Source organism: Lemur catta, chromosome 5, assembly GCF_020740605.2.
Source record: "Lemur catta isolate mLemCat1 chromosome 5, mLemCat1.pri, whole genome shotgun sequence".
NCBI lineage: Eukaryota > Metazoa > Chordata > Mammalia > Primates > Lemuridae > Lemur > Lemur catta.
In genome coordinates, this window is record NC_059132.1 from 107,641,167 (window position 1) to 107,667,975 (window position 26,809).

A 26,809-nucleotide genomic window follows, 5' to 3' on the forward strand; every position below is an offset into this window, starting at 1 on the left:
ATGAACTCATACATAGTAATGAAAAGGATTTTTACTCTAGAATAAAACAATAATTTTTTTACCCTTAATTGAAATGAGTTGGAGTTTTAAGATTTTAAAAAAACCCATTCATTCCAACATTTAATGAATATCTGCTAAGTGCCAGAAAGTGTGCAAAAATTTGAGAATTCAAAGATGAGGAAGACTCACTTCTAGAAAACGGAAGCATGTAGAGAGGCAGCCCATTTTACAGGCACTTCACCATTAAGAAAGGGGGAAAAGCAGAATATGGAAAAGAGTTCATGCACTTGAGCTGAGATTTGAAAGAAGAGAAAGTGTTCTCTAAACAGACAATGTAGGCAAACTGAAAAATTAATATAAGACAAGAAAGAGTCTGAGATGTTTTAGAAAATGAAATGGTTTGGTATATCTGGGATACAGAGTGAGAGAGAGGTAGGAAGATCACAAAAGACCTTGAATGTCATACTATGAAGTTTGGATGTTAATATTAGGCAATAAGTAGCAAAGGATGATTTTAAAATCTAGATTTGCATTATAGATGACTGATTACACTGTAACATAAATTAGAAGCAGGCAAACTAGAAGTAGAGATTATTATAATAGTTCAGATGAGAAGGATATATAGAAGGTACTAAAAGATATAAAATACCAGAATCACTCTTGGTTACCGAGGATATGGGACGTAAGTAAAAGAGGGAGTCAAAAGTAACTCTCATATTTCTGGTGTAGATGAACAGTTAGCTGGTGACACTAAGATATTGACTCTGGGTTTAAGGAGAAAGACTGAACTTGGATTTAAGATGCTTATGGCACCTCTATAATGGAGAAATTCAGGAGGCCATTAGCTCTAAAATTGGGAACTGATAATAGATGTAGGAATGGAGCTAAGACATAAAAAAAAGTAGTTATATAGTTTTTCTCCTAGGAATATCTCAAGATACATCTGCACTAGTTTTAATATAATGATCTCTGATGGACTACCAACATTCTTAACTGACGAGAGTTTTCTCATATTAAATTTAGTAATAATTTAGTATTATGATATAAGCATTTTCTAAAGGTTTAACTTTTAAACTGAATACAGTATAAATAGCAAAGAAGAGAAAATATAATTATATGTAAAATCATTATAACTTATATGTAAATTATATAAAATATAATTATAGTAATTATATATCAATGAAATTACAGCATTATGCTTTTCACGAAACAGAATTAAAAATAAGCACTAGTTAAATACTAATTTTGACTGATAAAATTAACAATTGAAAAGAATTATCATAATTTTACCTGATAAATATAGATAGCCAGGGTTGCACAATATGCAAACCTGTCTCCACTGGCAGCACATACGTCTTTGTTCCACGGCTGACATCCAGCGGCCAGCAATCCCACTTGCCTTACTTGGTACATGTTTGCCTTGAAAAACGAATATGAAGAAATGTCAGTCATTTTCATTATTTGATAAACTTCCCCTTCATTGTTTTACATCTGTCTTCCCCAACCCTTACCTTTATGCCTTGCAAAAATTTTACTAGTACTATTAATTTCAACTTATATTTTCAGAATGCAGGTGTTGAAATCCCCAAATGTCTACAGACATCAAGGCATGTAATTTAAATTCGGAAAGCAAGAGATCATAAAATGAAGAATGACAACTGCCACTTGGCCTGTAAGGAATGACTGGGACTATAGCGAAATACAAAGTGCATACATATGTGCACATAAGTGTTGACTGATTAGTTCCAATTTAGTATTGAGTATCTGTGGTGTTTGTTTTTCCATTCTTGAGATACTTCACTTAGAAGAATGGTCTCCAGTTCCATCCAGATCGTTACAAAAGTATTAGTTCACCATTTTTTTTTAATGGATGGAAATCAAGCAGGTGGGAGGGGGAAAGAGGGAATGGGTAAATTCACACCTAGCGGGTACAATGCACACTATCTGGGTGATGGGCACACTTACAACTCTGACTCAATCTATACAAAAGCAAATTATGTAACTGGAACGTTTTTACTCCTGTAATATTCTGACATAAAAAAAAGTGCATATCCTATCTAAAGGGTTTTAGTACCACTGGACAAGGCCATCCCACGTAGCAAGATTACAGAACTTCCTAGGGAAACTGAGCAGTACTAGTGATAAATTTACGAAAAAAAAAGTAAATAAATTATTTGAAGGCAAATTGGTATGATAAAAACACAGTGCTATCAATCTTTAAGTGCTTTTAAATGTTTAGAATCTTACATAAAAATATTCTTTCTTCTTCCTCTAATGAAATTGATATTTTCTCAAATATTAGCATTCCGGATAAGTGAAAAAGATACACACTTTTTTTTTTTACAATTAGTAATGTTATGTTACAATATTCTTATTCACTAAAAATATACATTATTTCAGCCTCAAGTGAATGACATAGGCATTTGCAGATTATGCTGTGGATCTATGATTACTATTTATAACATTTGTGTCTAAATAAAAATTGATTTCTGTTTAACCAAACATTGAGCTTATATTTGGAAAAGAAACAATTAGAGAACAAAATCTTTAAACACAGTTAAATGGAGTCATTTTAAAATTTTTACTTTCTGCTAACTTTTTTCACATTTTTAATAATTAATAAATTGATTTTAGAGATATCTGAGGTTCATAGCAAAACTGAGCAGAAAGTACAGACAGTTCTCATATATCTCTTATAGTCGTCTTCTCTCATCCCATAACACAAGCTTCCCCGCTATCAATACCCAGCACCAGATGGTACATTTGTTAAAACTGATGAACCTATATTGACACATTGTTATCTTCCAAAGTCCATAGTTTACATTAAAGTTCATTCTAGGTGTTCTACATACTACAGGTCTTGGGTATTTTGATCCACTCTGAGAATCTCTATCTTTTCATTGGTGTATTTAGACCACTGACATTTAAGGTGATTATTATATAGTTGGATTAATAACTATCATATTTGTTACTATTTTCTATTGTCCTTGTTCTTTTATTCCTATTTTTATCTTCCATATATTTTCTGCCTTTCATGGTTTTAACTATGTAGTTTACATGATTCCATATTCTCTTATTTCTTAGCATATCAATTATACTTCTTTTTTTTAAATTTTTTAATTGTTTAATTTTTAATTTTTTTATTTTTGAGACAGTGTCTTGGTCTGTTGCCTGGGCTAGAGTGAGTGCCGTGGCGTCAGCCTAGCTCACAGCAACCTCAAAGTCCTGGGCTTAAGCGATCCTACTGCCTCAGCCTCCCGAGTAGCTGGGACTACAGGCATGCGCCACCATGCCCGGCTAGTTTTTTCTATATATATTTTTAGTTGGCCAGATCATTTCTTTCTATTTTTAGTAGAGACGAGGTCTCACTCTTACTCAAGCTGGTCTCGAACTCCTGACCTCGAGCGATCCACCTGCCTTGGCCTCCCAGAGTGCTAGGATTACAGGCGTGAGCCACCGCGCCCGGCCCAATTATACTTCTTTGTTTACTTTTTTGAGTGGTTTCCCTAGAGTTTGCAATATATAATTACAACTAAATCCTAGTCCACATTCAAATAACAGTATACAGTGCTGCTTCAGGGATAGTACAAATACCTTATAACAAAAGGAAATTTCCTAATTTCTCCCTCTCATCCCTTATATCATTGCTGTCATTCATTTCACTTTTATATAAGTATACATGATCATATATTTTACATAAGCATATATAATTGAATATATTGTTACTATTTTTAACAAGCTATCTGTTAAGTGAGAACAAGAAAAATAAAAGTTTTCATTTCATCTTCATCTATTCACTCTCTGATGTTCTTCCTTTCTTAATGTAAATAAGAGTTTATATCATTTTCCTTTCTTCTGCAGAACTTTTTAACATTTCTTGCCATACATGTCCACTGACAAGACATTTCCTCAATTTTTGTTTATCTGAAAAAGTCTTTATTTCTCTTTTACTCTTGAAGCATAATTTTGCAGGGTGTAGCATTCTAGGTTGGTGGGTTTTTTCTCTCAATACTTTAAATATTTTCACTCTACTCTTGATTGCATGGTCTCTGAGAAGTCAGATGTAATTTTTATCCTTGTTCCTTTACAGGTAAGGTTTCCTCCCCCTTTAACTTATTTTAATATTTTTCTTTAGTTTTGATTTTCTAAAGTTTGAATTTGATAATTTTTTTGTCACTTGATGTTCTCTGGCATTCCTAGATCTGTGGTTTGGTGTCTAATATTAATTTGGGTAAATTTTCTGTCATTATTGCTTCAAATATTGGATTCTAGTCCTGTTTTTCTTCTCATTCTAGTATTCCAATTATAGATATATTATACCTTTTACAGTTGTCCCACTGTTTGTGGATATTCTATTCTTTTTTTTTTCAGTCTTTTTTCTCTTTTCAGTTTTAGAAGTTTCTACAGTAATATCCTCAAGTTCAGGGATTCTTTCCTCAGCCATGTTCAGTCTACTAAGCAGCCTATCAAAGACTTTTTTCATTTCTGTTACACTGTTTTTAGTTTCTAGTACTCCCTTTTGATTCTTTCTTAGAATGTCCATCTCTCTGCTTACATTATTCATCTGGTCTTACATGTTGTCTATGTTTTTCATTAAAGTGCTTGCGTATCAATTGTATTTTTCTCATACCTGATAATACTGACATTTCTGCCATATCTGACTCTGATGCATGTTATGTCTCTTCAAACTGTGTTTTTTGCCTTTTAATATGCCTCATAATTTTATGTGAAAGGTGGACAAGATGAACTACATAAAGTGCTTTAAATAGGCTTTTAGCAATGCAGTGGTAAGATATGGGGGTAGGGTAGGCATTCTGTAGTCCTATGATTAGAGTTCAGTCTTTTGGTGAGCCTGCACCCCCGATCAGTGCTTCTCAGCCCCCCTCCCTCAGGTGGGACAGGATGGCTGGAGGGGATCAAGGAGTTGTGCATTCCCCTTCCCAGTGTGGAAGGCTAGAGCAGGCCCAAATTGGGCATTTTTCTTCACCCATAGTAAAGTTAGGTTCTTATAAAACCCCAGCATGTTAGGTTCTGATAAAATAGTTTCTTCTGAGGGTAGGTCTTGTTAAGAAGAATGGAATGCCCTAGTGTAATTCAAATGGTTCATTTTCCTCTCCTCCTGCTAGAATCAAGAAGATTTTTCTCCAGTATTCACTGTGAGCACCTGGTTGAGCCTCTAGAAATAAAACTAAAAAAAAAAAGCATGGGGCTCCCCCATTACTGGGTCCTCCTGAGGTTTTCATCTCTCAGACTTGTCCAAATTGTCCCTACATCAATTCATCAATTCCAGTTCAGGTTTTCCTATTCTGGCAATGGTTCCCAGAGAAGTTTCTGCTCATAGATTTCTGCTCTGGTAAGTTGTGATTCTCACATAACTGTCTGTCTATCTCTCTAATTTGGGGGACAATGGTTTGCCCTGTGACTTCACATCTCTAATGGATCTAAGAAGAGTTGTTGATTTTTCATTTTGTTCAGCTGTTCATTTGTTGTTAGAATCGAGTAGCAACTTCCTAAGCTCCTTACACACAGAACTGAAAACAAGCAATCTCTCTGCTAACTTTTTATTTATTAAAACCAAAAAATTACTTCTAAATTTATGCCAAAACACTTGTACTTTAGCTAACAGTATACATTGATTTATTATTTTTATTTTCCAAAATTAGATAATATAAGAATTTTTATGTTGACATAAAATTTGGTATGCCTTCGTTCTGAAATAGCTTTTACAGGTCTGAAGGGTACAACAATTTATATCCTTCTAAAATTTAGAGTCAAATAACTTGTCCAGGCCAGCTATGAATATAATAAATAGTATTTTTAAAAATCTATGATTCTGATTAAAATACAAAAATATATCATATATCATTAAATATATAAATACTACTGAATTTAAAAAACTGGATTATATATTCAAAGAACTACTAGTATTAGAAACTTCTAGATTATTTTTCAAAAGGATTATGAAATACATATAATATTTATGTATCCTCCATGGTTGCCAAGGAGATAAAACAAAATGTCCAGAAGCTTTTTTTAATCTGTGTAGCCAGCATGAATGTTTGCCCAATTAATAATTCTGCATTACTGAAAATAGAAAATATTCAACTGAAGATCCATTTCAAAATATATATTTATATTTTAAATATAAATCTTATAAAACATGTCACATATAAAGGTAAATAAACATATTTGATTGTGACAGGTAACATACGTCAGACAAATACTACCAAGCCTTTATTGTCCTTACTTTAGAATATGTTTCATTTTTATGTGAATCACTTAACATTTTCATGTCTTTTTCAAATATTTGTTGCTCCAGAAAATAGAATGTTTTTGGCCCAGAAACAACGCACACACTTTACCAATGAAGTACTGAAGGTTTTAGCTCACTGAATAATGCAGATTTATAATGGATTCAGGAAGAAAGCCTGAATATTGTTATCACCCCATGTGCAACTGACAGTGCTAGCAACCTGACAACTACAGCCTTTGCAGTGATATTATTTTTATTTTTTAATCTAAATTCTACTCTTGGTTTCAATCTTATAGCATATAAAATATATACAAAAAATAATTACACTAAATTTACTCTCAGATCCAATAGGGAATATGTGGTAAAGATGCTTTGTACAGTAAGTGAACGAATTGTTGAAAAAATTGTGATAGGAGTATATCTATATTAATTTTGTACAAGTAATAAAGCTTACTTTTGAATATGAAGATTATTATGATATGGAATAATCATAATAAAACAAAATATTGGTAATACAGTTACAATACTAGCAAAAGCAAAATTATAAAACTAAATTAAAATCAAGTTTATATATCTATGGATTTATATAAACACATACATTTGTCATAAATACTAACTGTGTCAAAATATAAATGCAATGTTAGTGCTCTAAATATCAAATTTACACTTGTGATTTTTCAAACCCTACACTTCTAATTTACAATTTTTAACTCAAAAATTCAACTTTTCTTATAAACATTTAAAAACAACTCTTAAAAATCTGATATGCTCACACAGTAGTAATATTCTTTGGGGATAGGGGTTTGGGGGTGGGTAAACTCACAACTAATGGGCGCGGTGAGGTGAGCATTGTAGTGGGGGAAAGGGCACGTCTCAAATCATGGTTGGGATGTGGAAAAGTCATAACATGTTACCAAAATGTTTGTAGCCCCATAATTTCCTGAAATAAAAAAAAATCTGATATGCTGAATGCTGATTATACAGGCTATATATGCCTTTACAAATAACCTGAAAAGTAGTAAGCTAGATTTTTGAAAGAAATTACAGTCAATATTCATGTGCCAATTTTCTTCATTTAGAATAAGATTTTTTGTTTTCATCTATGTCCTCGTAAGAACTGGTCAAAACTTGAACCAGGAGCTCCAACTCATAAAGATGATATGGTAATTTTAGGGTCAAAATATATATATATATTTAAATATAGCTACTCTTTAATATGTTTCAGAACTAGGAATTCATTTACAAATGCCCATCGTAGTACTAAAAGGCCAGGAGGGCAAGATTTTGAATACCCATAATCTCTATGAGATGCTCTAAAGTCACTTTAAAGAAACATCTATTTTAGTAAAAAGTATGTTTTTTAAAATTCACCTTTCTTTCTTGGTAGTCAGAAAATTAATTTTAAATTTCAAAACTAAAAGAAAGCAAAAAAAAAAAAAAAAACAAGAAAAAAAATTCACCTTGCCTCCCAAATTAGACTATAATCCCTATCCCCTCCTATTAAAAAAAAATATCGATACACTTTAAAAAAAACTCTTATAATTCAAAACATAAGAAATGTAATTGTTATTACATCTAAAATGCACTCACACAATTCAAACAAGGATGCTGGCATTGTAGTGTGTGTGTGTGTGTGTGTGTGTGTGTGTGTGTGTGTGAGAGTGGGGCTTGGAGTGCTACTATTAAACTCATAAACTGAAATATTTCCATCGTCTATGGCTAAGGCTGGAATTCAGGAAGGAAAGCTACTCATTTTAACTATCAACCTCTTTTCTGAAGAACGCTTTAGGATTTACAATATGAGTATTACTCTCCACTTAGATATTCACTGGGTCCAGAGATGTTTACAAGCTTGTTTCACAGCTTAAAAAAAATGTATCAGAAAAAGCCCATGAGACTTTACACTGCTGAGTATTTATAACTAAAAGTAAAACACTGACAGTGTGATTAAAATAGGAATCTCAAAAAGATGGAAGAAAAATAAAGTACTGCACATCTTTAGTAGCATAGTTCCTTGAACAACAATGGGGAAAATGTCATCAAACTGCAGGAAGATATTCTGGGTCTTTTGTTCCACTAATCAATAAAAATAAAAATCCACAAATCTACAAATTGTCTTCATTTAAATAATTAAGAAATCCTCCATTAAAAAGGTGAAAATAATCAAAGAAAAGAGAAATAATATATTATACTAAACTAAAACCATTTTGACAGGGTACATTTTAAATCTGCTATTGCAATAATAGATCTGAATACTATTTTCAAAATACTAGGCAAAAGTTGCCATAGTAACAATACAATTCCTCTTGAAACATAATTAATCACCTAAAATTTTATCAGATCGCAACAGGGTACTCTTCTTCAGATTATTTTTCATTTTATTTTATAATATTATTTAACAAATAATATTAGCATACATTTACATTCTATTTCATTAAATGCTTTTATGTGAAACACTTGAAATTATTGCTATTTGCATATATTAATCTCATTATATAAAATGCTGTTTTATATTTAAAGCCTAAAAGACTTCCTAAAAACCTTACTAAGAATTCATCTAAAATCAAGATATGAAAATAATATCTTTTCTTCAATATATAATTATAATTATCCTTATATATTATATTCTTACCTCTGCTTTAAAACCTAGCAATTAAGTGACTTATTCATCCTCAGAATTTTGCAATGCAAAAATGTCCACAATATAAATAACACAGAAATACAACTGTATGAGCAACAAAGCAGGAAACAAAATTACAGGAAATTATAATTACAACATAAATATATCTTACTCTTTGTAGTCCTTCATACCAATCATCTTGCTCAAACCAATATGAAATGTAAGTCATCCAAGCCATAGATTGTTTCTACTTTAATCAAGGCAATTGGAAACTCGGCATCAGAATAGTCAGCACCTAAAGTAACAACAATGTGTTTCAACCAAACAAGATTTACCAAAATCTTCATGGCATGATGTTAGTACAAAATGTGAATACTATTTCAGCTGAAACTATTTTAATATTTTACAAATAATAGTATCTGTTAAAAGAATACTAAGTTGGAAAATCTAAGCTTATGTTCAAATAAGAAAAAAATCAAATAATAATTATGTTGTTGGATAGTCCCAGACAATGCTACATTAAATATTTGAGACTTTCAGTGTACATTCTAAAAAAATCTTAGACTTAACTTTTACATGAAAACAGGCAAATGATTTCTAAAAGTTACCACGTTAAAAACAAGGAATCCAGAGTAATCACAAAATAGGAAGAAGACCAGTTCTATTTTCAACCTCAGGAATCGGACATAAAGCTGGATATAGAAAGCTTTTAGCTTAAAATGTGTACAATGACAAAGGCAATCCTGTATTTCTGTTTGCTTCCAGCTCCATACTTGAAAGTTAAATCATTTACAGTTAGCTGACTGCTAATCATCTAAATGCCTGAAAAAGTTTAAAGACACCGCATCACTCAGTACAGTGCCAATATGTTCAACAGAGTCAAAATTGCATAAATTTAATTTCATTTTAGTTGTACTCACTTTTGGAAGAAAGTTTTTACTACCTATGGTAAGAGAGTTCTTGTTACTGAAGGAGCTCAGGAAATTTCACCCAAAAATATGACTCCTTGGTATAAACAGTATTTTGCATTCAGGCCCTTAGAGAGAGATTAACAGGCCCTTGGAAGAGGCTTTCCTTTGCAATGTAAATAGTTCTTATACTGTATTGTTTTAAGTTGCACTATTGTTGTTGTTGTATTTTTATTTTTTAATTTTTAAAAAATATTTTTAAGGCATGGTTGGTTGAATCCCCAGATGTGGAACCTGCTGTATTATACTTGTGAGCATAATAAATACTTACTGTTATATTTCACTGAGTTTTGGAGTGCTTTGCAACAAAGTATTTCTGTGGCATTAGCTAACTGATACACCATTCCTAGAAATTGAGAGCCAGTACTCTTGAACTCAGGAACACATGCACATTCCATGAAGATTAGTTAGCTAAATTAACATTATTACTTTGCCTACATTCAGAAATTGAGGTCTAATGACTATAGGAAATAAGCAAGATTGATAAGAGTTATAGGTGTTATGACAATTTTTATCTTATAGCAAAATACAATAAAATACAAGATTTTTTAAAGTTAACTAAATATAGCAAGATATACTAATATATATTTAAAAACCTGAGTTATCTCATGGTTTTTTTCTATCTCTAATAATCATTGAAAAATAATTAAGATAAGTCTTCTTACAATGAGGAAAATATATTGGCCTACACTATGTGACCCATTCACACAAAAATGTGATGTTTCCATTTTGTTATTCCTCTCCTTTTTTCAAGTAGCGCTTTGTAATTCTTTGTATGAGAACTGTTAGGACTACCTAGGCTAGACAAGTAATTTTAAACAAATAAAGTAGGACCCTGCTCTCACTCTGAGAAAGAAGCTGGTCATATCTACCAGTCATTAACAACCAACTATAAATACAGGAATTAAAATTAAGATACAGGGTGGGCAGTCCCTGTCCTAAAATTGAAAATACTAAAAATACTCTGTTGTAATTTTATGTGAATCTATTTGTACCAGATTCTAAAATGTTTATTCCTGCTCTTTCTCCCTAAACTCAACAATCATTTTATTCACTCATACCTGGTTAAAATTCTTAACCAAGTAAAATGACATTTTTTTTTTTTGCCTATTCTCTAAAGCTTGATAGTAGTCTTTTCTGCTTTGATTCTACATGTAGATTTTTCCAACCAGTTTTACCTGATATCTCAGACAAAGATATTGGCTTAATCCTCTGAAATTGGGTATTTGCAGACTATCCTTTTTTTCCTCCAGGTTATATCTTTTTAACTACTATATTATCTGTAGTTTTTAATATCTTAGTCCTTGTCTCTTCTATCTTATAACACAGTAATACTAATTTAAAACTTCCTAACTAGATGAACATGTAAAATAAACACAGGCTATCATTTGTCCAAAGGGTAGAATCAAGTATAAAATATATGACATTCTTTGAAATCATTTTCTCTCATGTATCCATATTGGTCCTGTCTAGAATCATGGTTGGGTGGGCTGAGGGAGAGGGGAAGGGGTTGTGAAAGAGACTCGGGCAGCCTAAGTGTTCCTCATGCTGAAGGCATTAGTTGGCAAGTTGCTAGAGATCCAGGATCACCTGTCTTTCTACTCTTACTATGAACAGATACTCCATTTGAGGGATCAGAATTACTGGAAGGTAGATGTCATGAACAATATATCACTACTGTTTTGTGGGTTTTTTTGTTCACTTTTCCCCCAAGAGAATATACTTATATAAAAGTAGTAGCTGAAATACTGAGAAGCTAAGAAGAGTTTTTGGTAATCTCATAGGGCCAAAGGAGCAAAAACTGGAGTTCAGATGCTGCCAAGGAAAACATGACCTGATAATGATGTCCATTCAGTGAGGACCATCTGGGTCTACAGCTTAAGAATGAGGAAGGAATGGAAATAGGCCATCCTTCACAAATACTGAGGGATTAAAAATTAATTCAATAATTGGATTAAGGTTATCTACTTGTCTTAGTCATTTATGTTGCTAAAAAGGAATACCCGAGGCTGGGTAATTTTTAAAGAAAAGGGTTTTTTTGGTCTCACAATTATGCAGGCTGTAGGAGAAGCACGGTACCAACATCTGCATCTGGTGAGAACATCAAGACTGCTTCCACTCATGGCAGAAGGGGTAGACGAGCTGGCATATGCAGAGATCACATGGTAAGAGAGGAAGCAAGAGAGAGATGGGAGGGAGGTGCCAGGCTCTTTTTAAAAAATCAGCTCTTGTGTAAATTAATAGAGTGATCTGTACCTATGACCTATATATCTCCCATTAGTCCCCTCAAACACTGGGGATCAAATTTCAACATGAGGTTTAGGGGACAAACATCCAAACTATATCACAGCCCTGCCCTAATACCTTCTAAAAGCAAAAGCATATTCCCCCTGGAGGAAGCTAACATTAAATAATCATCAAAAATACAAAAATCAGGATTTATGCTTGCTTCAACTTATAATGTTGGAAGCTACAAACATTACTCACATCCTACAATGAGAAAAAGAAAGGATACTCTAAAAATCATAACTTTTCTTGAATACATTAAAGAGTTGAGGTTGCCAAGCAATCAAGGAATTCCAAAGAGTGATGAGCCCCACTGAGAAGAGACAAGACGTACTAATCTTTTCATGCTTGACAGAGCATGGTAAAAAGAGGTGACTGTCATAAAAGGCAGTAAGAAAAAATCAGATAAAAGTGTAACTAAGTCCAAAAGGCAAAATGTGAACCAAAATATCAGTTTAGAATAACTGGAGGTCTCAGTCACAAGTTGAGTTTACACTCATTTGCCTTCTTCGTAGGCTTCAACTGTACTTAGAAGAAAGACTGGGGGAGGATCAGAGCGAGTTCCCCTCAGTAGCTCAGACATATAGAAGACAACTGGCACTTGATGGTAGACAGGCATGAAAACTACATGTGTCCCTGAATCCTTTCATATGGAGCAAAATCCTTCAGCTGTGGGGAGAGAAGAAACAAACACCTTCCCTTCTGGGAACAGTGGAGAAGGAGTAAAACAAACACCCTTTTATCTGATTTTCAAAATACTGAAATTATTCAGAGTATGTCTTCTGGTCATGATGGAATTAAGTCCAAGATCAATAAGAAGCATAACTAGAAAATCCACACCTGTCTGGAAATTAAACAATACAGTTCTAAATAATCTTTATATCAAAGAAGAAATAAAAATGGAAGTAAAAAAATATTTAGCACTAAATAGCAAAGTCAAAACACATAAAAATTTATGGGTTGCCACTAAAGCAATGCTTTGTGGGGGAGGATTATAGCCTTAATTATACATTATTTTTTCTAATAGAAAAGGAAAAAAAAGAAAAAAATCAAAGATTTAAGTTTCTATCTCAACAAGCTGAAAAAAGAAAAGCAAATCAAACCTTAAAAATGTAGAAAAGAAAATCATTTCAAAAAAGGAGAAAGCAATGAAATGGTTTACAAACACGATAGAAAAAAATCAACTAAACCAAATGCTGGTTCCTTTAGATCAACTCCTAGAGGACTGATCAAGAAAGCAATAGAAAAAGTACAAATATCAATATCAGAAAGGAAAAAAGATATCAATATAGAACCTACTGACATAAAAAAATGAATAAAATAATACTGTGACCACTTTTACACCAATATACTGGATAACTTAGATGAATGGACAAATTCCTCAAAAAATATAAGTTACCAAAATTGATAAAATAAGAAAATATATATAGCCTAAATATGAATATGAATGAGTCTACATATAAAACTTTTTCCATACACAATTCCCCAGGCCCAGATGTTTCACTGGTGATTTCTTAAAAACACTTCAGGAAGAAACATTACACAAACACTTTGAGAATATCGTATTAATAAAAGGAATCACTTCTCAATACTTTTTATCCTACCCAAGCCTGAAAAATACTTCATGAGAGAGAAAATTACAGAGCAATATCTCTCATACATTAAATATTAAAAAGTAAATAGATACCATATTAATGGATGAGAACATTTAATGTTGCAAAGGTGTAAATTCTCTCAAAATTAATTTACAGATTTAATGGAGTTCTAACCAAAACTCCAGCATATTTTTTTTGTGTGTGTGAAAATTGACAAGCTAATTCTAAACTGCATATGAAAATGAAAATGGCCAAGAATAGCCAAGGCAGTTTTGAAGAAGATAAGGTTTTATACAAACAAGCTGAAAGTTTATATTACTAGCTAGAAATGCCAATTATAAAGCTATAATAATTAAGACAGTGTGGTATTGACGCAAAGATACACAAAATGACTAATGGAATAGAATATGAGTCTAGAATGGATCCCTTCATCTACTGTTAACTGATTGATGATAAAGGTGATAATGAGTGCACTAAGGAAAAGAAGAGCCCTTTCAATAAACACTTTTGGGTAACTGAATATGCTTATGAAAAAAATATATAAATATCTTGACACCAATCACCATAATTCAAAAAGAGAGAGATTGAAAATCCACATATGTAAGATAAAATTTTAAAGTGTTAAAAGAAAACTAATGATAATATCTTTTCTGGGAATAGAAAAAGATTCATTATATAAGACACAAAAAATGTAAACAACAAAGGGAAAAAATTGACATATAGAACAATATTATTACAAATTTATTGCTAGGGTTTACATGTTTCTCCCTCCCCCACCAAACCTCACATCGAAATTTAATCACTATGTTGGAGGTGGGGGCCAAATGGGAGGTATTTGCGTCATGGGAGTGGATCCCTCATTAATGCCCTCCCTTGGCCTCCCACAACATTAAGGCTAAGTTGCACAATATCATAGGTTGGCTATGATGTGGAATAACTGAAACTCTCCTATACTGATCATGGGAATGTACACTGGAACAACCACTTTGGACAACTCATTGGCAGAATCCTCTGAAGTTGAACAAATATACACCCTATGACCAGCATTTCCACTCCTAACTGTATAGTCAACAGCAATGGGTATTTATGTTCCCCAAAAGACATATTTGAGAATGTTCAAAGGCTGGGCTTGGTGGTTCATGCCTGTAACCCTAGCACTTTGGGAGGCCAAGGCGGGAGAATCACTTGAGGTCAGGAGTTGGAGACCAGGCTGAGCAAGAGCAAGAATCCTGTCACTATAAAAACATAAAAATTAGCCAGGCATGGCAGTGTGCATGCCTGTAGTCCCAGCTACTTGGGAGGCTGAGGCAGGAGGATCGTTTAAACCCGGGAGTTTGAGGTTGCAGTGAGCTATGAAGACACCACTGCACCACTCTAGCCCAGGTGACAGAGAGAGAAATTGGATCAAAAAAAAAGAAACCCTAAAAATCAGACTGTTTTCCCAGATATTGGGTTTAATGAAAGAAAAGAAGAAAAAAAAGGTATGCTAAATTTCTCATTTTACAAAGGTAATCAATCAATACACAATTTATTTCTTGATATTTAGGGAGAAATTGACTCAAAATATTACAGAGAAATTGATTCAAAGTCATTTTTATAATTTAAAAAACCAAAATCTTAAAGTTTAATTTTTAAGTTAAAATACACCATAAACAAATTTGAAAGAGAAAACCTGGATAAAAATATATGACCATATATAAAAAACATCTTACATAATATGCAAAGGGTGATTATAAATCAATGGTTTGAAAAGTTTATGTAGTTAATTTAAATGGCATGTTACTATATTTAAAAATTTATGTTTAAAAGTTATGTTTCTGTATTTAAAAATTTATATACATACAAATATTAAAACAAAAGGAATATACATCACAAGGTAAATAGTTGGCTATTTTTGAGTGGGTTATAGAAATACCAGGAAGCAAAGATTCTAGGTAGTTTTGTTAAGCACACCTTTGCACTCTTCTGAATAGTGTAAATTTTCTTTAATAGAAATGTATTGCCTTTATTACTAAAAATCAAAAAACAAAACCCTAAAAAATCTTATTGGAATATCAGTGTTTAAAATTTAGATATACTATATGCTCAGAGCTATGCAAACAATATTTTTCTCATTATATAATCAATATGTGCTTACTGTTTGGAAAACATTTGAAAAATGTAGAAAATTGGAGGAAAATTTTTAAAAATCAGTTATTGGGCCACTAACTTGAGATCTTCCTATGTCCAGTATTCATTATTCTAAATGACCACTATTCTCATTGTGATATGGGGAGTCATAAATTATCAAGGACAAATAGGATTTTAAAGATCAATTAATCAGTATACCTCAAAGTGTGGTTCTCAGGTCTTCTGCATTAGAATTAACCCAGAAACTTGCTAAAAATTCAGATTTCTGTATCACACCCCAAATCTAATAAATCAATATCTTAGGGTGGAGCTTTTTAACATCAACCCCAGAATATTTACATGCATAAGTAGGGCTTAAAAACGACTGACCTAGTTCAATGATGGTAAAGACGAGTTAGTAGGAAAACTGCCACTGGTATAGTCTACTGACCGAGATTAAGCTCTTAAATTTCTATCATTTCTGATTTTACCTTTTACATGCTTCGTAGGGCATTTTATCTAAGCATTCCCAATATACGTCAAATCATGATGTTCTTAAAAGCTTAGATGATAAAATAGGTCACAAGCACCGTATTAGCTTAGATTAAAATACTAGATTAGGTAGCAAGTAGAAAAGAATAAGGTCATTATGGCAGTTCTAGTTACAGCTTGCAAAATGACCACTTATACCAGTATAAATTACATCTGGGTCAGTAAAACACAGAAGTTATATGTAAGATAAAGTACTGTGTATCAGAAGAACAAGACACTGACTCAAAAATTTGGAAAGGTGAATCCAGTTATTGTCATCATCCATCTACATATATTTATTTTAATGCTTTCCTACATTTTAACCACCAAAATGAAAATTATATGGATTTGAATCCTGGAAGTAGATTTATCTAGGTGCCAAAACTCAAACCTCTGTATCAGAGTCAGTTTCTAGGGGAACTCAAGACAGTGACCATAAATTCCAGTTTGTTAAAAAAAATTTCCAGCTTCATTATCAATAGGACCTATTGTCATTCCCCAAAGTGTCCCAATTTGAATGACAAATTACATGATCATTCCTATTCTGGATAATACATTAGGTTATTAAGTATGAAATATCCAATTTCCTTAAATACTAAGCTTGGCAGCTGAAATCTCTGACATTTCACTTTGACACTTCCTGTTTTATATTTATTGCGAAGGTACATCCTCAGTCTTTCAAACACGCTTTGGGACTTGTGATTATCTTTTGAATTTTTTAAGAGCAATTTCTGTGAAACCATAGATAAGTCAAAAATTCACGTTATTTTCGAATATGAGTTCCCTTGTAGAACCAATGCATCACAGACAGCTTGAAATATCAATGAAGTGTTTGGGAAGGATATGGCTAATGAACGCACAGTACCTCAATGGTTTGAGAAGTTCTGGTGATTTTAATTTTGAAAATGAGCCACGTGGACAATCTGAGACCAAGGTGGATAATGATTAGCTGAAAGCTGTAGTGGAAGCGAATCCATCTCAACCTACGCATGAGTTAGCAATAAGGTTTGACATTACTATTCCAACAATATTGGACCATTTGAAACAAATCATCAAGGTAAAGAAGCTGGATAGATGGGTACCGCATGAATTAAATGTGCATCAGAAGAGAAGTCATCTTGAAGCTTGCCTTTCTTTGCTTTCACAACATAAAGGTGAACCATTTTTACACTGTATTATTATGTACGACAAAAAATGGATTCTTTTTGACAATTGCAAGCATTTGGCACAATGGCTGGATAAAGATGAAGTGCTGAGACACAGCCCAAACTGAATATTTATCAAAAAAAGCTAATGGTGTTTGTTCGGTGGTCCAGCACTGGTATTATCTCCTATAGCTTCATGAAATCTGGTCGATCCATTACAGGGGATGTCTACTGCAACCAATTGGATGAAATGATGAGAATGCCTGCAATTAAGCAGCTGAGATTGGTCAATGGAGACAGCCCAATCCTCTTGCAAGGCAATGCTGGACCACGTGTCACATAAACAATGCTGCTCAACTACAGAGGCTGGACTTGGAAATTCTCTGTCATCCACGGTATTCACCAGACATTGCACCAACTGACTACAACTTCTACCAGGCTTTGCACCATTTCTTCAAGGAAAAATATTCAATTCTCAACAATCTGTGGAAAATGCCTTTCTCAATTTCATCACCACTCACTCTCTAGGCTTCTTCGGTGCTGGCATAAACAAGCTACTGCTAAGATGGCAAAACTGTGTTGATAGTTTATGTGCATACTTTGATTAATTGTACTGCTTCTTGTTTGAGATATAATAAACTATACTTTTGATTTGAAATGAGACATTTCATGTTTAATAACCTAATATGTATTAGGTCACCTGTCACAAATTATGCTCTTAGCCACATGAAATTTCCATTAAACATAAACTAATGTAATTAATTATGAAGGTGAGACATTATGTCCAAAAAGCTACTATTGAAGTATCAATGTTAATAAAATATATTCACTACTGTATTTTCAGGAATAAGTTAACTTATTTAGTAGTTTATGGTATTCCCAAGTACAGCTTCAAAAGTGGAATAGTACATAGACATTATCAGCTCGAGGCCACCGAGTCTGTATGGCATAATGTACCTTATGTCAGTACTTCTCAAACTCCGCCTTGCATGAGAATCACTAGAGGCTTGTTAAAATGCAGATTCTTGGGCCCTTCCCTCAGCAATTTTGATTTGGTAAGGATGTGGTCTGAGAATTGGCATGTCCCAGGAGATGTCGATGGTGCAGGTCTAAGTACATTTTCAGTAACAGTGCTATAGATGGAGTCTAGTACCAAAGTAGAAGAAAGCCTAGAAAATAAATGTATCCGACTTTAAAATTTTACCTACGTGCACCCGTAATCTAGGCTTCAGACATAACTTCTAAAAGCATCTTATTTCTAATATTCTTAACACTTAATTTTAGGTGTGATGGCTGTGTATACTTATATATCATGAGGTGCATTGTGATATAGAATTTCTAAGGTAACCAGACCTCAAATCACAAAAGACTTTGCAGCAAAACTTAGATTGTATTAATAAGCAAATCAATAAATTATATAAATTTTAGGAAAATACTTAACTAATATTTTAAGTAAACTTTCCCTATGAGACCAAACACATGCATCTTGTTTATTATGTACCGTAATTATTTTAACAATGTAAAAGTGACTTAAACCTTAATTATTCAAACTTTTTGACTTAGTCACTTAAAGAAATATAACAAAAGAGAAAATGATGTTGGTGATATATTTTGTAGCTCTTCAGAGGGGCGGCTCAATGCTGAGTGTCAGAGCCTGAGGTTATTATGCATCATTGTAAATGAGCCTGCCTGGGATACTGGTACACGCTCACAACTTAAAGTGTCAAAAATCTGGAAGAAGAAAACAAACCTAAGCATAAGGAAAATTGTTTGAAGACTTCTATTTTGAGTTCTCCATCTTTGTACATTTCAATCTATAAACAAGTACTGAATGCTTTTTTTTTTTTTTTTTTTTGAGACAGGGTTTCATCTCATTCTGTTGCCTGGGATAGAGTATGGTGGCATCATCATAGCTCACTGCAACCTCAAACTCCTGGCCTCAAAAGGATCCTCCTGCCTCAGCCTCCCAAAGTGTTAGGATTACAGGTATGAACCACAGCATCTGGCCCACGTGTTAAATCTTATAACATCCTCACTGATACATGGAAATTTATTTCTTATACCTTTTGCTAGAATTTCTCTGAACATGATAATTATTAATTATCCTTTGATGAATTAACTCCTGTGTTAACTTACTGTATTACAGAAGATATTACCACCTGTTTCTATAGTATATTTCTTAAATTAGAATGTAGAATTTCAGAATTTAGAAGATAATTAGTGTACTGAATCATGCTTTGTAAGTACATTTAAAGTAATAAAAAGTAAGATCTTTATCATTATATACAAAAAATTATTTCACTCCAGCAGTTAATAATGTGATATCTGGAAGTAAGGTGCCAGCTGTGGCTCCAGTTACAGGTTATCCTGTTTTTTTTTTTTTTGGCAAAGTCTAGCCTATTTGAAATGTTTGAATTTCTTCTCAATTATATTTATCTAACAAACTGAAATCAAGTTAGATAAATAACTCTGTCTTCTAATGTGACAGCTCATGCTTTACCATGTGAACTTTTAAAATCTTTTAAAACTTTTAAAATCTAATTAAGATAGAATTTGTTTCTTTCAATATACAAAGGCATAGGTCAAAGTTGGTCCAAACTTTTTGCTACCAAAGTTACAAGTCCTTCAGTCCTTCTTGAACATTTTAAGTAAACTCAAATAAGAAAACAGTTTTCCTCTAGGTTTCGTTTCCCTACTGAGTAGCTTCTTTGGAGAATTTATAAAATTCTTTTCAGGTATCCACATCTAATTTCTTGCTCACAAATCACCAAGGAATAGTCTCAACAACAGTGAGAGTATAATCTTCACATTATTATCATAGAACAAAGCATGGTCTTGAGTATGGAAAAGTGTCACCTCATTCCTAGTTTAATATGTTTCTGATACAAAAGAAAAGAAGGAGCCTGAGTTAATAAGAAATTCTTCTCAATCTTCTAGTATGATTTCTAGGAATTAAAATACTTTCAATAAAATCTCTGTTCCTGAAGACACACGGGAGGCCACATGACTTCACTTTAATATTTCAATCTGTCAGAGGGAACTGATATACAAAATACAGAATGAGATAATATAGCAGTTGTAGAAAGTAACAATATTGCTTGCATATACATTATTACCATGAGTGGCTGGGTAAACTGTAATTATTCAGTATTATAATTCAGTAATCTGATAAACTGCTACCTTTCTTACATACATCAAATTTCAAACAAATTCTGTAATACAGAAAGAAAATACTAATCCTTAAAAATTGTTGGAATTTCATTTTAGTCTTCATTACAATTTTTAGGCAAACAAAAGTAGGTAGTCAGGAGAATTTGCACATACTTTATTAATAGTGATAACCTCATTATTCATGTTGGACTTCTAGCACCAGGGTAAAATAAACATAAAACTGTTCTTAAACTTCTCTTATTAATTTAAAAACTGCCACTGCCCCTCTACCCCCAGGCTAAGGGTTACACAGTAGAGTCTTTAGAAAATAGCAACAACGAAAACACAAGAGCCCTAGTAGTCCCTCTACTGGGAGCAGAAGAATTTAAAAACATTGTTTTTCTAAGCTAAATTAATTTGTGGCTTTCTAATATATGGAATTATTATGTGACTAATAGGTAACTCATAAAATTTCCGTACACTAGCCTGGTGCAGTGGCTCACGCCTGTAATCCTAGTACTTTGGGTAGCCTAGGCAGAAGGATTGCTTGAGGTTAGGAGTTCAAGACCAGCCTGAGCAAGAGCAAGATCCCATCTCTACAAAAAATAGAAAAATTTGTCAGGGGTGGTAGGCATGCCTATAGTCCCAGCTACTCGGGAGGCTGAGGCAGGAGGATCGTTTGAGCCCAGAAGTTTGAGGTTGCAGTGAGCTATGATGATACCACTGTACTCTAGTCTGGGTGACAGAGCAATACCCTGTCTCAGGGAAAAAAAATTAGTATAACAATACTTAATTATTAAAAAAATAAGTAATTTTAAAACTTTCAAGTAAGTATATTTAATGTTGTCCTTAGGGATGCCCACAGTTCTTTAAGCAGTTCTATTAACATAAACAGGAGAAAGATCAACATAAACAATAAAATTCAATCAGTTATTTTTACATAATGTAAGTTTGTAGAGCTCACTCAAGAGCTTTTGTTTTTACTATGTACACCCTTTGCAACAGGCCATTGCAAAGGAACCCTTAATGCAATAAGCCCAGTAACTCTTAATGCAGTGACCTAAAATTATCATTTGTAACATTAATCTGTAAACAATCCACTAAAGCATGTTTCCCCAAATTTTACTGAATCATAGACAAGGAAAGGTAGTCAGACCACTTATCTCAGACTCCTGCATTCAAGCAGGTAAGATATAACTATTTACATTTTCTCAAACACTTAGGCCAGTGAGGCAGAATCAAAAGGATATGAGACTGCTTTTTCTATAGAATTTGGAATCATCACCAGCCCAACATAGCTCCTGTCAAGCAAGGTAGTGATAAGGCAATTCATCAATCTACAAATGCATAGAATGCTTAGATCCTTGTGGAGTTCAAGTTTATAAATTCCCATACATTTATTTTAATTTATTTTGTTTTTTTTTGCAACCCAGAAATGTTATGAGTGCTAAAAGTGGCAATTATAATCACATGTTATTGAGTTTTGACTCTATTTTGTACCTTTTTTATAAGGAACTTGTTGGCTTTGTTTGTTAGTTTTCTCTAAACGGTATTTCTGAAAGATTCAGAAATGTAATGTCTCTCTTAAAAACCTTGTTAAAGATATATATATACATATATAAAACAAATGTGACTTATTTTTGACAATAATCAAACTTTTCACTAAATTTCATTGAAATCAATTGCTTTTAATTAACCTATTTAAAAAGTCAGCTTAAATTTTTTTTGTTCCTTTTGATCTTTGCATGCAAAATAGCCTGGTTTGGGGGGGAGGGGAACAGGAAAGATTGTTAATTTTATGATTTCCTTATCACATAACACACACTTGCATTACATCCAATACTGTCTTTTTTTCCGGAACAAATTTCCTTTTTACTCAAAGCTTTCTTGGTGCAACCAGGTTATAAATATATATAGATGTGTCTGGCCGGCACACTGACGAGAATAACAATTTGGACTCTAGACATACATATACTTAATAACGTTAAAACTAAAACTAAAACAATGCCTCTCGAAGTGGTCATAGCTTCCAGGACAGCGCTAGCTCAGATACATAGATGTCGGCTGCTGGCTGTGCCTTGTAATAAGCAGGTGTGTGACTCTAAAACTCAGAGATTATCCCTCTGGGCACCATCGTGTGCACAGCCCTGCGAGACGCGCATACCCTGGTTGGGGACCACAGGGCGGGCAGAGTCCCTCTCACACGACGCCACAGCAGTTCAGGAATCGCCCTCTTCAAGGACGAGCCAGCTCAGGTCTCACACCCGCGGCCCCACCGGCTCCTTACCTGGAGGAGGCGCGGCCGCAGCGGCGGACAGCGGAAGGTGCTGAAGCCGGCGCGGCCTCAGTGCGAGCGCCGCCCGCGCGCAGACCCGCCCCGCCCTCCCCGCCGGCGGGGCCGGGGCTCCCAGGGGCGGGGCGGCCGGGCCGGCGCGCTCCGAGGGGCCGCGGGGCGGGCGCCGCTAGTCCGACCGCCAGGCCCGAGGGGAGGGGGCTGCGAGCGCGGCTCTCCAGGTCCCGCCCCGGAGGGCCACATGACAGCCATTCTGGTCGGTGATTGGAGCGCCTGGGAGGGGGCGGCGGAAGCGGCTCTCGACCTCTGGAGGCTTGGCTGAGGGAGAAGTGGTTACCTGGCAACGGGGAGTCGGTGCCGAAGACGCCGTTGCTGAGCGCTGAGGGACGCTTCAGGCTGAAAGTAGTGGAAAACTGTGACCCACCGGCATCTCGCCACCTAACACATTCCGTACTGAGTCTGCACTTTCTAGGAAAATGAGTCAAATATACAATAAGTAAATCACCCTCTTTCTTGAGGGGCTTTGCGGAGGGACTGGAGCCTCCTCAGGGCTGGGCTGCGCTAGCCTTGAGCGTCGCCCGCAATGAGAGTTGAGCGCAGAATGCCGTCTCCGCGGCGCTCCGTGACCGGCTCAGGGGCCCGGGTGGCTCTGGGGGAGACCTCCGTGGTAAGAGGATTTGTTTCTATTAGTCGAGTTGTGTGTGATTAATTTACCTGCCTTCACGGTGTGCAAAACTGACATTTTCCCTGTGGAATCTGATTGAAGGGAAATGTTTAGTACCGTTATTCCTATTAAATTCTTCATATCTCTAAAATATCTTCACTATCTGTGACCTTTATCCAACGCACCAGAGAAAATAAGCCTTTACGTACTCGAAAAAAAAGTGTATTTAATAAGATTTATCGAGCTTTAATGATATCGCAGGCTCTGAAGAGTTAATAAATTAGAATAGTTAATAAATTAATGGTCTACCACTCCAACCAGAGAAAGTCCCTGGACATAATTCCTACCCCAGTAGATTTTATTCCTCTTTTCTTCCAAAGTATTCTCTGCAGAGACCATTGCCTACGACGGCCCTTAATATCTTGTTTTGCAAATTAAAATCACTTAACAGTTGATTCTCCACATAAACAATAAACTTGTTAAGCAATAGGGTCAGTTCTTACAACTCTGTTCCCTGTATTCTAACAAAGTGCCTGACAGATAACAGGTCTTCATTAAATGGTTGAGGGATGGATAAGTGGATAAATATATTAGCACATAATCTACAAGATAAAGTATAAGGGATCAGTTAAACATAATTCAGTGTGTTAAGTTCTAAAGTAGGGTTACGTAAAAGTATTATGAGGTGATTTCGGGTGAGGGAGGGAGAAATTTTTCTTCCAGAGTATTCATGGAAGCTTTCATTAAGATTGGTATTTGAGCAGGGCCTTCGCAAATAAATAGAACTGCACCTGATAGGAAAGGGGAAAAGACATTCTAATGCCCCAGGAACAGCATTGTCAAAAACTCAAAGTGGGGAAAATGAACAATTGATTTAACTAGTTTTGACTTTTTGTCTTCTCTGGGATTGGAATATGAAGGATATAAAGGAAAATAGAAATTTGCAAAAGGTTAAACTAGAAAAATAAGAAAACTGGGTTAGGAAAGATACAGAATTCCACATACAGGTTAAACTTTAATTTCTAAGTCAAGGGAAGACATTGAAGTTTATAAAATGAGTGCTTTTTCTTGAAGGAAGATACTTTGGAAATGTTGGAGGTACATAAGATGCAGAAAAATGAAAAACATTATCCCTTAGGAGAAAAATTCAATAGTTCATGGAAAAAAGATGCTGCTAGCCTGAATTCAGACAATGAAAATAAGAGTGGTGAAGAAGAAAGATCACAAGAAACATTCATGTGAAAATTGACTATAATTTTCATTTATGATTGATATTTGCTAGGTACAGTGCTCAATAATCAATAATGTGCATGAAGAGAAAAAATTGTTGAAGACAAAATGTCTAGGTTGGTCCATTGGTTGGATACAAAAATCTTTTCGATCTAGTTTGCTCATATTAATAATTGCTCCAACTATCCAGTTGATAAACATAAAATAGAATGAGACATCTGAAATTAACTTGTGTACTCACAATTTAAAGATGAAGGTATTGAGGCCTGGAAAGGTATAAAATATGTCCATGGTCATATATGTATAAATATTAATATATATTTTCAACCATATTAGCAGCAGAATTGATATCATTATCCCAGTCTCCCACTTCAGTACTCATTCCTTTACCATGATTTGGTTCCTTAGTTTTGAACAGATTTAAAGAATCACAATTGTAGTTAGATCTAGAGAAAAAATATAATTTCTAAAGAAAAGATCTCTTTACTCTGATTTTCATCCTTTTATTCAACAAATTTTTAATGTGATGCTCTCATCTCATACAAAAAAATTATCAGTCACTTTGACTGACTGACAGTTTCAAGGCAATCATTAGTTCTTCACACTCCCAGTACATGAAGTTCTTCATGATTAAATTTAAAAGCAGAGTGATTAGGGGAGCCAAACGGTTCCATTCAATTCATCTTCAAGGCTAAGCAGGTTCTGTGAAAGCAGTGGCTTTGAAAATGATGTTCAATGCAAGTTAATGTGGCAAATGTCTCTTTAGTGGATATTCTGAATAAAAACCAACCAGGATAAACTTCTTAAACCTAAATTTTAGGAAAATTTAGCCAAAATGACTTTAGATTCACACAAATGAAAAGCCCTCAGGCTATTTTTAATGTAAAAATGGTAAGAGAGCAGAAACACGCATAACAACAGCAACAACAAAATTATCCAACTGATGTGCAGTAAATACATAGAAAACGAAATACTTAAAAATTTACTGTATGTGAAAACACTTCTAAAATTAAAATTGTTTTTAAATAAATATGTAATCTACTTCCACAATATTGACTAAGGTAAATATATAAAAAATGAACATTTCTGTTATGAAATATAGTAAAGCAGTATCAAAATGGCTTAAATTAATTAACAATTGCAGAAAATTTGAGATATCTCTAGGACAATATTGATTGAATTCTTATAGCTTTTTTTAAATCATAAAAATATTTAAACAGAAAAGCACAGAGAATTGGACAGTAAACATCTATAGTAAAATTTGTTTCTGTTATATTCGTGTCATCTTTTAAAAAAATAAGACATTATACATAGAGTGGAATTGTCCTTTTTTCTTTTTGTCAATGGATTACCCTTCTGTAAGGACCTAGATAGTAAATATTTTGGGCTTTGCAAGCCATACAGTCTCTGTCACAACTACTCAACTCTGTTGTGACAGAGCCTTTATGTAGTGGAAAGCCATCATGGACAATGCATAAGTGAATGAATGTGGCTGTGTAAAAAAACTTTATTTACAAAAACAGGAGGCAAGCTGAATTTGACCTAGGGGCTATAGTTTGTCAGTCTCTGGAATAAACTAAAGAAAATAATGGAGAAACTATTAATAATGCAATTCAACTGGAAAGCATGTCTATAACTGTTACATTATAAATAATACAAAAAATTGAGGAACTGTTCTTCCAATATTCAAAAACCATTATCCAGTTCTGCAAAGAAGTTGCTTAGGTCAATGACAACAAATGAAGTTTCTATAAATGCCTTCATTGTTTAGTGTTTATCTTACTCATTAACATGAAAATATCAATCAACATTAGTGTCAGCACTGTACTCATTTATCAATTGCAACCATAAGTTGGCTTCAAATATAAGAGTTTGGCAAAAATCAATGAAAGAATTCTGTGCATATCAATTAACTATATGGAATATGAAATAAAGAATATGGCATATTGTATTTTATATATAAAT

The 26,809-nt window shown here is 33.9% G+C and overlaps 1 protein-coding gene across 1 annotated transcript in view; it reads right to left on the minus strand.

The window, feature by feature from the left end:
* Window positions 1-23,186, minus strand: part of WDR17 (WD repeat domain 17) — an 85,673-nt gene extending 62,487 nt beyond the window's left edge. Inside the window, exons 1-2 of the mRNA XM_045552473.1 lie at window positions 22,945-23,186; window positions 1,291-1,419 (exon numbers count right to left, since the gene is read on the minus strand). Coding sequence (XP_045408429.1) covers window positions 1,291-1,413 — 123 coding nt within the window. The 5' untranslated portion in view covers window positions 1,414-1,419; window positions 22,945-23,186. The remainder of the gene's footprint in view (window positions 1-1,290; window positions 1,420-22,944) is intronic.
* Window positions 23,187-26,809: the final 3,623 nt, after the last annotated feature.